The following is a 13,069-nucleotide window of genomic DNA, read 5'->3' as shown; positions in this document are numbered from 1 at the left end:
CGATTGTCAACTTTTCAAAATGTCTCTCCCGATTTGACGGAGCCAAGGACAGCGACGTAAATGCGTTTATTGACGTCGTGCAAATATACAAAGATTGCGTGTGCGTTTCGGACGAAAATGCTCTTAAGGGATTTCACACGCTATTAGATGAATTCACGGCTACGTGGTTTCAAGGGGTATGAAAAACCCTAGACGACTGGAAAAGTGCGGTCGATTTGCGGCAAACCACTTTTCATCCCAAAAGACCAGATTACCGCGTATATCGTGGGTTGTTCGCGCGTGAACAGAACTCAAAGACAAATACAGATGTATGCATTTGAAAAGCTCGTTCTATTATTACCAAATGACACTTCAGGTAAGCTATCCGAACGGACATGGTATACGGTATTTTACATTGCCACATATCAGGAAAAGGTTACGCGCGCTTTGGTGAATAGATTTACAAAACTTTTAGAAAAAGCGAAAGAGATTTTTGATCCTGCGGCCGACAAACCGTTATCGTTTTTAAACTCTGAAAGTGCTAAGAATAAAAGAAGTGTATGTATTGCAAAGATGTTGGACATTTAAAGAAAGAGTGCCTACTTGCAAAACATAACCAAGCATGCAATCGTAGTGAGGGTAGGTACATTTAAGCTTGCTAAATGCGACAAAGTAACTTCCGGTTGACGAATAATGACCAAAATTTAATCGATTATTCCCTTGACCATTGTTTACCTATTGCTAAAAACAGAATTGGAAAATTCGGAACCATTAGTGAGTTATCGTGTCCACAGACGGACGAATGGACGGACGGACGGACGGACAGAAAGTCCAAAATCATAAACTCGCTTTTTGTTGCTCGTTAATAAACGCAATCCCTTCAAGTTTTTGTGACGCCCATTTATCTTAGACCCTCGTTATTGCGTAACATGCCCTTTTTTCGAATAATTTTACACCAAAACAGAGTCGCTAGCTTACGATCTAAAACACCGAAACTAATAATTTCTGTCGTAGGGTACAAACATAATTAGGTTATGAGACTAAAGCAATAAAGGCGAAAAATTTACGTTTGTAGCATGCTTGATTGTTTCGGAATTGATATTTAACTTGTAAAAAAAGCGTTCGAGAGGTAGCCAAACATACCCGTTTCTAATTAAATTTAGTGCGAATATCAATAATTCACTACAAGGAAAATTCTTTTCAATTAACGTTAATTGATTGGATTAGAGATATAATATTTGCAAGTAGCTGTAATCCTATATAAATCTGCGGGTATCTGATATGAATAAATGCAACAAATGGGTGCGTTAGTGAGGGACGGATTCATTAAATTAAAGTTATGAACTACAGATTTGTGTATGTGCCATTTTAGTAATAAAAATTCATCCACTGTGAAACTACGCGTTTATCTGTCAATTATTTGTAATTGGAAATAGAATTAAGTTTGCTAATTACGCAAGCTGCTAGTGAATTATATTAACTTGGCTGAAAGGATGAATTATTTCTTTATATTGCTCTTATAAAAAAATTCACATTTTTATTTTATCACTTCATGAATATGCAATGAAGTGTTTCAAAGAAAGTTATACTGGTTTTGGTGAGTTTACTGCTGCTGACAGTAGGGCCAAAGAGTGCCTTAAATTTTGCTTTCTGTAGAAAGCAGATCTGAGTGGAACCACGCCTATTATGAAAAAGACATTATAATTATTCTACCAGTGGAGTCTCCAACGGCCCTAATACTAGTCCGCGTTTCCGTGGTTAATCGGAGTAGTGCCATTTATGCGTTAGACCAAAATTTAAGGGCTCAGTCAACGAATAGAACAAGTATAAACTCGCTTCCGGCTTCATAATTTATTGGGAAACATAAAATGGCATACAAAAACAAAAAATCTAGCCCAAAAGAGTGAAAAGCCGGATGCGGTTCCGGCCGGTTACGCCCAGACGGGTTTAACTGTAGAGATGGCGCAAGTAGTGTAGAAAATGCTTAGTAGGCAACCATCTAAATACGCGACGGATAACTCGGAACCATTGTCTACGTTCGAGGAAACCTAACAGGGTTTCAGGCACCCAGGTGTTTTACTATCACGAGAATTTAGAACGTGTAATATCCGGTTGTAGCAGGCTGCGTTTGCTTATATGCGAGTGTGTGGTATCTCGCGCGTTGGTTTAGATTACTACACGGACAGACGGAAACAAAGTCCAAAATCATAAACTCGCTTTTTGTTGTTAGTTAATAGACGAAATCCCTTCAAGTTTTTGTGACGCCCATTTATGTTAGATCCTCGTTATTGCGTAACATGCCCCTTTTCCGAATAAGCCAGTTTTACACCAAAACAGAGTCGCTACCTTACGATCTTAAACACAGAAACTAATAATTTATGTCGTAGGGTATAAACGGAATTAGGTCATGAGACTAAAGCAATAAAGGTGAAAAATTTATTTACGTTTGTAGCATGCTTAATTGTTTCGGTTGTTCTTAAGAAATGGATATTTAACTTATAAAAAAAGCGTTCGGGAGGTAGCCAAACATACCCGTTTCTAATTAAATTCGGTACTATATGAATAATTCACTACAAGGAAAATTCTTTTCAATTAAAGTTAATTAATTGGATTAGAGATATAATATTTGCAAGTAGCTATAATCCTATATGAATCTGCGGGTATCTGATATGAATAAATGCAACAGATGGATGGGTCAGTGAGGGACGGATTCATTAAATTAAAGTTATGAACTACAGATTTGTTTATGTGCCTTTTTAGTAATTAAAATTCAACCACTGTAAAACTACGTGTTTATCTGTCAATTATTTGTAATTGGAAATGGAATTAAGTTTGCTAATTACGCAAGTTGCTAGTGAATTATACTAACTTAGCTGAAAAGATGAATCATTTCTTTATATTTCTCTTATAAAAGATTCACATCTTTATTTTATCACTTCAGGAATATGCAATGAAGTGTTTGCGCAGACGGGTTTAACTGTAGAGATGGCGCAAGTAGTGTAGAAAAAGCAGCTTAGTAGGCAACCATCTAAATACCCACAACAGACATAAAACTGCGTTTGTAACACCTCATTGAATGTATAGATTCATCCGCATGCCGTTCGGCTTAAAAAATGCACCGGCTACATTTCACCGACTGATGGATCGTTTCAAGGCGTATTCTTGATTGTTCATTTAGAGGATCTAATCCGTAATATCGGCGACTGTTGAATCTCATTTGGAAGGTCTGCGGAAGGTCTTCGATCGACTAACTGTGCACAAATTTAAATTAAACAGAAAGAAATGCGTGTTCTGTCAAGAATCCGTAGAGTACCTGGGCAATCTCCGAAAGGAAACCCATGTGAAACAGCTTTTAAGTTTTATGGAAACTTGTTCGTGGTTCTGGAGATTTATCGCAGATTTTGCCAAGATATCGAAACCACCCACTACTCTAAGTGCTAAGTGGATATGGAACCCGGAGCATGACCGTGCGTTCAAGCAGTTTAAGAAAACCCTCAGTAGTGCACCCATACTGCAGACGGGGAATCTCGCCCTTCATTTTAATCACGAACTCTTATTCTTATCTAATCCGTTGCCCAGCAGAAAAACTGATTTGGAACCGACGCAATAATCGCGACTCGCTCGAATTATCGCAAAGCACAAACGTTGAGGTAAACGAAGCCGATTGGCTAATTTGGTAAACTTTTAATGAATACTGCAAAATGGTAATAACACTAATACACTGGGGTTATTAATTTCTCCCCGCTCAACGCCGCAATAACATTCTGCGCCGCTAATCTTGCCATGTCGGAACGTGTCTGCTGAGTGGCACTTCCCAGATGGGGCGACAAGACTGGAAAACGAACAGTTAGCTGTTATGATTCCTTTCGCGTTTTACGTACAGCAATTTGGTAATTGAACGAGCTCGTGATCGCTGGGTAGTGGTTCGGGTACCATCACGTCGAGCCCGGCCGCAAATATTGTATTCTCTTTCAACGCCTTCACCAAGGCAGCTTGATCGACAAGCCCTCCTCTTCCGATGTTCACAAAGATCGACGTACTCTTCATTTTCTTGAAGGCTGTTTCGTCGAACATTTCTTTTGTTTCGGGCATCAGTGGGCAAGATGCGATTACAAAGTCGCTTCGACTCAGGAGGTCATCGAACGTTACAAACTCCGCGCCCAGCTCTTTTCCTACAAATTGTAAATAGGTCAAACTCTTACTCAGTAGGTCGGTCGCAGACCTTCCGGTTTTTCTGCTCGACCGCAGTATACGAATTTATGAACTTCGAAAGCTTTGAGACGTTTAACTATGGCCTTTCCAATCTCGCCTAGTCCAACGATTCCAACGGTGGATCCTTTCAAGTCTTTTCCTAGCATCCATCGGAGGTTTGGAGCCCAGGTGTTACTGCGAGGAGTAAAATCTTTACTTGACTACGTGCTTTGTACAAATATACCTACTTTTGAATGTGCATTTGCCCTTCGCGTAGTCTTCTCGACGCCGCTAAGGCCAATAGAACTGCGATATCGGCAACGGCCGCATTTAACACGCCAGGAGTATTACTCAACTTAATATTCCTCCGCTTCAGTTCCTCCACGTCGATGTTATCCAATCCGGCGGACATTGCCGCGACCACTTCCAACTGGGGTCCTTAAATCAGTTCTGATTAAACACGCAAGTTGGAAGGTGTACGACCCACCTGCTGCATTAAGGATGTCTACGTCCAATTTCACTTTGGTCGACCAAAAGAGGGCGCTTACACCTGGGACTTTATCAACGAGCGACGCTTTCGTATTTACGTCATTTACGGTGGTGTTGTATCTAAAATTTTTCGAATGCTTTTGACACCTATAGATAAGAAGAGTGTAGGTATTCTTACTCAGCTCGCAGGAGATCAATCCCAATTTGGGGCACATCATTTGTGGAAATCAACACTTTTTTCTTTACTTCCTCCATTACTTTCCCACGTATACTGGCAATGAAATGTTAGCATAAATAACGCACTCAACATAATAAATCGAATGTTTGAATGTACTTCCTTATCTATCTATTGACGAGAAAAATGTTCGATAACGATGTGTCGTAGATACTTACAGTGACAATGGGGGTTCCCAATTTAATTTTTAATTTAGATAATTAGTAGGTACTGATTTGAATAAATTTTAATAATGATTTGGCTGCGTCATGGAAAATAAGATATTTTGAACAAAACTTGACCCTTTGGCAGACTTCTAAGGATGGGCGAAACGTGACCCTTTTGAATAACAATTTTGGGTCGTTGAAACAAGTAGGTAGTTGTATTGTTATATTATATTCCCGTCATTTCGGGATGAAACATCTACGTCAAAATGGGTCAGATCAGCTACAGTTTTTTGTAACCCCAATGTTCGTAAAACGTTTCCACAATTTTAACACCAATGTTTATACAAACCAACTGTCAAAAAGGAATTAAAAGAACATGATGCGAGTAAGCCTGCTTTTGACACCCTATATTACAGAAAACAATGACTTAGGGTTGAGCTTTGATGGTCAGTTTCATCGTTTCTGTGAATTATTTTTGGTGGGGCATTTTCTTTATTTTCCATTAGGAATGCTTCTATTTGGTCATTTATTTTTTGTTAGTTGTAACTCTTGGATGGCCATTCATATTGTACCTCCAAACAGCGTTTCCGGCTGCGCCTTTCACATTTCTTTCTCAAGTTCATGCACTTTGACTCAAAGAGACGTTCACAGTGGTCAATAAATACCACGATTTTTGGAGCAAACCGTGACAGCCATCCTGTATTTCAATGCTCTGGTTTCTGCTCTTTGGTTGTGTTGCACATGTGGTCGAAGCTCCCATTTTGAAGCGAGGAGCCACATGGATCAAGCTGGTCTGCCACCTAAACGTGCTCTCCAATAATTGCATCTAGATCAGCACGAAACCTTGGATCGCAGAGAGGCTGCATTCCTGGTAGATTCCTTTACTTGTAGTTGACTGGACACGCAATGTGCCCACCAAAGCATGTGCTGAAACATTCACTAGGGCTGCCATCACCTTCTCCACATCCCCTTTCTTCTGCTTGATGGCATTATTAAAACATCTCTTGAGAAATTCTATTATTTCTGAAGTCAAACAGTTTTTCGGTTCAAGTTTGTGCATCTTTGTCACCAATCAGCCGTTCCACTCGCACTCCAGCTTTAACCAAGTTGAGGTTCTCGAGGATCAGTTTGACTGCCGACCCTGACTCCATTGACTTCGAGAGACCATCATGATTTCTCACGCACTCTTGTTCAGATGTTTTCTTGATACACATTGACGGCACTAGGAACTTATTACATCCAATCTTAATATTTTGTTAGTCTTCTCACTAATAAAGCTCCCTCTACCACTGTGACTGTCATATTTGAATCCGTTTCTGCTCTCACCCTAGCCGAAGTCATACTTCACAGTGCCACGAATCAATTCGAAGGCTGTAGGTACTGTTTAAAGGAGTCTTCTGGAGGGAAAAGGACAGGGAACGGAGTCTCTTCTTATGAGTTTATGAGTTTAATGTCCTTTTGTACTGAATTGAGGGATCATGTTTTACACTTGTATTTATGATGTTTCGTTTTTGTTGGTGTGTTTAACTGCATTTGACTTGACACCTGATCCAGCGAGTCCGAACCGACTGCTACCGAGATTTAAATGTGGTGCGAGCAAACCTTTTGCTTTTAGGCTGCCGATTCGTCGAATTGAATTTAATACGACTTCCGAACTGTTTACTGATGCACTGTTTCTATTTTTTGCTAAAAGTCTCTGAAGTCACTCTGAACCGATCTTTGCCGACGCTTCGATGACAATCTCCAGCTTGATTACCCGCAATTTCAATACCTTTGACGTGATTCCTACGACGCCGACGGTTCAAAGCGCATTGGAAAATTCCCGGTCTCCCTACTTACTAATTCCTCCTACCACTCCGCAAGAAGTTGGCGGATTTCTTATCAATAATAGGACGTGACTAAGCTGTATTCTACTTTGAGATCAAAACTGACATTTTTAATTTAAATTATTGGCACTTAATTGTTGGATATCGTTTCCGAAATCAAGTGTTGTTTAATTTCTACGTTAGATGTCGCCTGTTGTTGTCCCCAATTAATGTATACTTTAGTATACCTTATCTCCAATATATTAATTCTCCACTTGTTTGTGTTTCTCCTTGTCACTATAAAAGCACGATTTTGTATTTCACCAAGAACTTTTTCCCAGATCACTTCGACCAGAACCATATTTCTTTGTATTCCAGACCAAACTTTTCCACATTCTTAATTATTAATTCCCGTACTAGTTATTCCAGGTCAGAGAATTACTTTTCCGTTTATTTTCCAGTTTGTTTTGGCTCCAGCGATAAATCCGCGGTGTCTACGATACCTCCACCTAATGCATGTACAGTGTGTCCCAGGTAGAACGCACCATAGGGAAACAGCAATGTATTTTTTCACGAAGGATCCGCGAGGCCTTTGAACTTAGCGCTTAACGTACTATTCCAATTTTTTTCTAGCCTCCTGGATCCTTCACGAAAAAATACATTAATCCTGATTCCCTATGGTGCGTTCTTCCTGAGGCATACGGTATAAGGTTGCTTATGTTTTAACTTTTGTTTTTCTTTTTAGCCCAGTAGGTACTACCAAAATCCCCATATAAAAAAAACTTATAGTTTTTCAATTTGGCCCAAACTGTTCTTTGGACCTTCCTCTTGAACATAATCCAAAAACCTCATATGTCGGGGGTGCGCAACAGGCCCTCATTTTGGATTTTTTTATCTCGAACAATGGAGGAGATAAAGTGAATGTTGGTGTGAAAGGGCTAGTTTGTGTAGGAAAAATGGAAAAGCAAAAAAAAAACTACACAAGGCCTCTACTGAGGCATACCTGAAGCAAAGAGATGGGGCATCGGCACCGGATCCCTTTTTGGGAGCAAGTAAACAGTCATTTGATTTTAAGCACATAAAGCAACGGAAGAGAGTCTCGAAAACGGTATCCAGTGTATAAAGTTCGAACAGTTGGTATGAACTGAAGCTGGTTATGGAAGGAAGGATGAATGCACTTGGCAAGTGCAAATACGTCTGTCACGATTTAGTAGCAAGTGAGGCAATGTACCATCAAGATTGTTACCTCACATTCTTCACACACCCCTCTTGTCAGTCTAGAGAATGAGGCCGACCCGTTCAAAGACGCCATGGAAGAAATTTGTAATTTTTTGGAAAAAAATAACAACAAATGCCAGTTTTCCTTCGAGGAGATCATGGGCCGATCAAGGCCCCAATAAACGCGCCGTTGGAAAGAAATTGATTGAGAAATATGAGGACGGCATAATGCAAACTTAGAAAAGAACACCGGTTGTGTTGTTCAGAGGAAGGGAACACGAAATCCTCAATGAGGCATGGTACACCTTCAAAAAAATCAACACTTGAAGCAGAACAAGTGCGAGTAGTACAGGCTGCAGCAGCTATAATAAAGGAAGATATACTGTCTGTGGTTGGTAACACTTGTGGCGACATTAACCCACAGAACTAACAATCCTCGACCAGCTGGTCGGGCGTGACCAATGACTTTGACATGAAATTAATCAAAAATCACGTCACCCCGACAAAGCAGGTGCCGGACGATTTTTTGTCATCCCTTTTTCCGGGATGAAAACCATCAGCGATATAGTTTTAGCACATAACACCGTAACAGCGGCATTCCTGCAACAAAGCTGAAATTTTAAGGTTTTCTGTTTTCAATAAGCAAAGATACTGCTGAAATCAAATCCCAGGTAAAGGTCAAAGGTCACCTCAATAGCTGACACCATAATAAAAGTAGTTCGGCCTCGCACCATCACTTCACCTCTTCAAGATGATTTGGGATTGCTTCACAGAATATACTGATCCAAAAACCTGATTAACAGTTTGGGTTTTTGTTCATCTTATGGAGATACACACTTCCTCTTGACTCATTTATGCAGTTCCTCTTCGATAATGCTGATTTCAATGTTGCTACCATTGATGAGCACAACACACAGCATGGGAGGAATCAAGGCCATCACTCCAGACTCCCATCTTGAATGTAATGGAGGAATAGTTAAAATGCAAGCAAAGCACTTGGTCCCATGTACATTACGAACCTCTTCAACCTGGGTTGAAAAACACTGTAATTGCTGATTTTACTGTAATTCCTAGTTGTGAGGAGCTCACAAAGGTGGAATCTTCTGACGTTTTGTGGGTGTTCGCAAATCTCCCCCAGATGCCTGGATGGAAAGCTTTTATGATCGCTGCCCATGGCACAATGAGGTGTGAAAACCACTATCGTTCGTTAAAGCGTCACCTTTTAACCTTGATACAATCTATACTGTGATGAAAATGGCCGTGCAACAGCGTAGATCAGTGTTGAGGAAAACCTCCCCGTCACCCCCAAACAAGATGTTTTCTTAATAAATGTTAGTAATAAAGCTGCCCTAATCCCAAAACTCCAGCACAATGATATTAACGCTTTGAGGGGTACGGGGATGCAGACAGCCATATAGAAGGCAGCTAAAAGTGGTCAAGTTGCCGTGGTGGAGGAAGACGTGGACCCGCTGGTTTTGGCAATTGGACTGACTCCGGTTCACCCAAATACTCATTTTTATTCCGACAAGCTCAAAGTATCACCCTTATTATTTTCATCAAATCAACACCAGCAATCGTTAGGATGTGACCCTACTTCAGCGACATACAACCATGGAAAAGTTAAAATAATTAAAACAGTTCACAAAAACCCTCGGCTTTTACAAATTCCACCCCTGTTTTACAACACAACCACCACATCAGAGGTCCTGTCTGAAGAGAAAATGTAGCATTATACGGAGCTCTCCCCACCATAACGCCAATAAACGCCCTCCGACATGCCTTGTTTCCACCGGACGTCGCTTCTTTCTCCCCAACTAAAGTTGCGATGCAGAGTTTACCACCAGATTCAGTTGTAGGTAGGGAACCCTCTGGATCCGAGGAAATGGGGGTGGAAAGAAGCGTCGTCAGCGCTAGAACCGGTCCACACCCGGCACCCTGCCGCACCTGTCTCTACATGGTCGCTGATAAGTCTGGAAACGGTCGACTATCGGGGAAAATATACAAGGCATCAAAAAAGTTTTATACAAAAGAATTCAGGTTCTTTAATGTCTACTAGGCAGTAGTAATTTTAATTATACAGGGTTGGTCATAAAGGTGTGACACAACAATATTGCATTTTTAGATGGAACACCGTGTATATTATTCGATATTTCAATTCTTCTGTCAATTCTGGGCATAATTCGTAAGAAGCATGTACCAAAATGCAATCGTTTCCGAGTTATCGAGTTTTGAAGATAAAATGTATTGAATAAAGAACAATAATTAATGACAATACGAATTTCTTTTGAAAACATTCTGTGGTTCTGAAAAAAACCGCTTGAAAAGTTTCTTAAGATTGTTTGGAATCATTAATTATTGTTTTTTGTTCAATTATTAATGAATGAATTTTAAAATAATGCTTTTATTTTTAAAACTCGATAACCCGGAAACGATTGAATTTCGGTGCTTACAATATGCAGATGCATATACAAAATTTGGGTGTGCTGCACCTTTATGAGCAACCCTGTATAATTAAAATTATTACTGCCTAGTAGACATTGAAGACTTTTGCATAATTTTTTTTTGATACCTTGTATATTTTCGCAGATAATTGACCGTTTCTTTACTTATCAAGCGACTCTATATTGAACATGATATTTTGCTCATTCAAGATTACGTGGGAGCCAAAGTGTGGCTGTCAAAAGGCAGGCCATGCTCGGCTACCTGCTCTGAATTCAATGGGTTGTACCTAACCTCTCCAGTTCCCCTCGTAGAGGAGTTGTCATACTATAAGCTTGATGAGTGAATATATTTAATTATGCGTTTTCCGAGTACTTTAATAAGTATTGTAGGCAAACTTGAAACAAATAAACAACACTCAACAGACTCGATCAATGTTTAGCCATATTGTATTTTCCGTTGTGAGAAGCAAGCTGTATTTACTCCATTTGAGCGGAATTTGTGTTTCCGGACTGACGGTAAATAAATAAGTTCTCAACAAACAGGTTAGAGCAACTTTGGTCTGCATCATTCCGAACCTCATACCTAAAACGGGGAAGAAATTAAACAATTCCATCTTCACTACGGACGTCGATAGTCACCAACGCAATGGCGAGGACCTTCGCCAAAGGGAATGTAAGTGAAGGGAACAATTCTGTGCTTGTTCTCTTCGGAAAACCTCTCCGGATCGAACTTTTCAGGATCGGGGAAATACTCCGGATCCATATGTAAGCCCAATACGGGAATGTGTACCTTGGTGCCCTTCTCTATCGTAACCCCACTGCTTGGTTCAACGTAATCTTTGATGCATTTCCGTGTTATGAAGGTCAGAGGTGGATACTTCCTTAGTGTCTCTAAACATGAAACCTACTAAATCATTAATGCAAAGGACCTTACCGTCGATAACTTGAGCCATGTACTTCATTTCAGTGATCGCATTGTAAGTAAGTTTTCCGCCATGTTGTTTTAAAACCTGATTAATTTCGTCCCGCACTTTTTCCTGTATATCTGCATTGGTTGCTAGTTCGTAAAGGCAAAACTTCATAGTAGAAGAAGAAGTTTCAAAACCGGCAAGGAAAAACATTAAAGCTTGAGCTGCAATTTCTTGTATTGTTAATGCGTTGACATTCGATTCTTGAAGTTCCATTAAAATTTGTAACATGTCTTTGCGTTGCACGCCATTTTCTCGCCTGTACTTAATGGTGTCTTTAACAACGTCGAAGAAAAAAGCAGAGCTCTCCTTAGGAATGAAGATTATCCCCAGTTTGTTAGCCAACTTCGGTAGTGCCGCCGCAAACAAAACTTGTAATGTTGTTGCTTTGCTTCGTGGAGCCAGTATATTTTTACCGTGGGCACGGAACTTCGTATCGTCACCTTTAAAGTTGTTGCACTCCAAACCAAAGGCGCAAGAAGTAATAACATCCGCCGTAAAACGCGAAAAAACATCTCCAATGTCAATCGTTTCCTTGTTGACAAAATAACTTGCCATAAGTTCCTCCATTGGATGAGTGCATTCCACCAGAGTATCAAACATCATCTTCATCTTACCCGAAGTGAAGGTCGGCGTAAGCTTAGCGCGCAGGTTCTTCCATTTTTGACCGCCAATGCTGAAGAGGTTGGCGCTTAGAGGATCATCTTTTTCGTTGTAGTAAAATCCGCGATCTACAAAATGTTGGAAATCTTTCCGCATGATATTTTTTATTAGTTCCGGGTCGATGGGTAGGTAATTTGGAGATGCAAAAACGTAGACGCCGGCGTGTTTCTCGCCACTTTCTTTAAATTTTCTATAGAAAACCGCTATCAATTCTCCGACGCCATGTTTACGTGCGAGCGGGTTTTCCATGTCTCCAAAGGGTAAACTTGGCGACAGTTGTGGAACGTTTCTCCTTTTCCAGTACGTGTACCTCCATTTCACGTATATCACTGTAAGTATTATGGCGACCGTAAATAGAATGCCCATACAAGCAATCATCGCACACTGGGTTCGGCAATATACTGGAAGAGTTAGGTACTTAAGCAAGGTCTGGGTTACCTATACGATACATACGTGGAATCCTCAGTTATAATTAGGGATATCTCAAATGCTAAACTTGAAGTAGTGACTTTGGAGAGCCTTAAGTTATATTTAGCATGCCTGTTATTGTTCTTCTGTAATGTACCTGTGCATAATATAATTGCCAATAACCTAAGTACATAATATTCCTGGATACCTACTAAAATTACTAAGCGCCGTCAGCAATTTGCGATATAATTACATGTTACCAATATCTACAATGATAACGGTATATAGAAATTTTAATGAGACGCAGTTTAGTTAATTTGTGGTTCGCTCCTCGAACGCGTGCAATGGGTTTATGAAGGCATTACGGAATGAGATAAGAAGACAAACAAATAAAATAAACCGATACAACGAAATATCAAAGGATCCTCAGTATTACAATCACTTTTAACGACAATTTATTTTAATCTTACAAAATTCATCAAATTCATGTCCTGGTCATTGAGAAAATGTTCTTGTTCTTTTTCCC

At 40.0% G+C, this 13,069-nt stretch overlaps 2 protein-coding genes across 2 annotated transcripts; both read right to left on the bottom strand.

Moving 5' to 3' along the window:
- Positions 1-3,643: 3,643 nt before the first annotated feature.
- Positions 3,644-4,997, bottom strand: LOC116179736 (glyoxylate reductase/hydroxypyruvate reductase-like). The gene is made up of 6 exons (XM_031499556.1): positions 4,838-4,997; positions 4,658-4,779; positions 4,419-4,608; positions 4,202-4,365; positions 3,861-4,151; positions 3,644-3,811 (listed from the first exon to the last, which is right to left on the bottom strand). The coding sequence occupies exons 1-6, from the start codon at positions 4,912-4,914 to the stop codon at positions 3,693-3,695; spliced, it is 963 nt and encodes a 320-aa protein (XP_031355416.1). The 5' UTR covers positions 4,915-4,997; the 3' UTR covers positions 3,644-3,692.
- A 5,840-nt stretch (positions 4,998-10,837) lies between these two features.
- On the bottom strand, positions 10,838-13,053 carry LOC116179624 (probable cytochrome P450 6a13). The gene is made up of 5 exons (XM_031499427.1): positions 12,756-13,053; positions 12,589-12,700; positions 11,439-12,536; positions 11,144-11,395; positions 10,838-11,087 (listed from the first exon to the last, which is right to left on the bottom strand). Exons 3-5 carry the CDS (start codon positions 12,511-12,513, stop codon positions 10,921-10,923), a joined length of 1,494 nt encoding a protein of 497 aa, XP_031355287.1. The 5' UTR covers positions 12,514-12,536; positions 12,589-12,700; positions 12,756-13,053; the 3' UTR covers positions 10,838-10,920.
- Between the last annotated feature and the right edge of the window lie 16 nt (positions 13,054-13,069).

Source organism: Photinus pyralis, unplaced genomic scaffold (assembly GCF_008802855.1).
Source record: "Photinus pyralis isolate 1611_PpyrPB1 unplaced genomic scaffold, Ppyr1.3 Ppyr1.4_LG8, whole genome shotgun sequence".
NCBI classification, from domain to species: Eukaryota; Metazoa; Arthropoda; class Insecta; order Coleoptera; family Lampyridae; genus Photinus; species Photinus pyralis.
The sequence above is the reverse complement of the archived record's forward strand: the minus strand, read 5'-3'. Positions and strand labels throughout refer to the sequence as shown.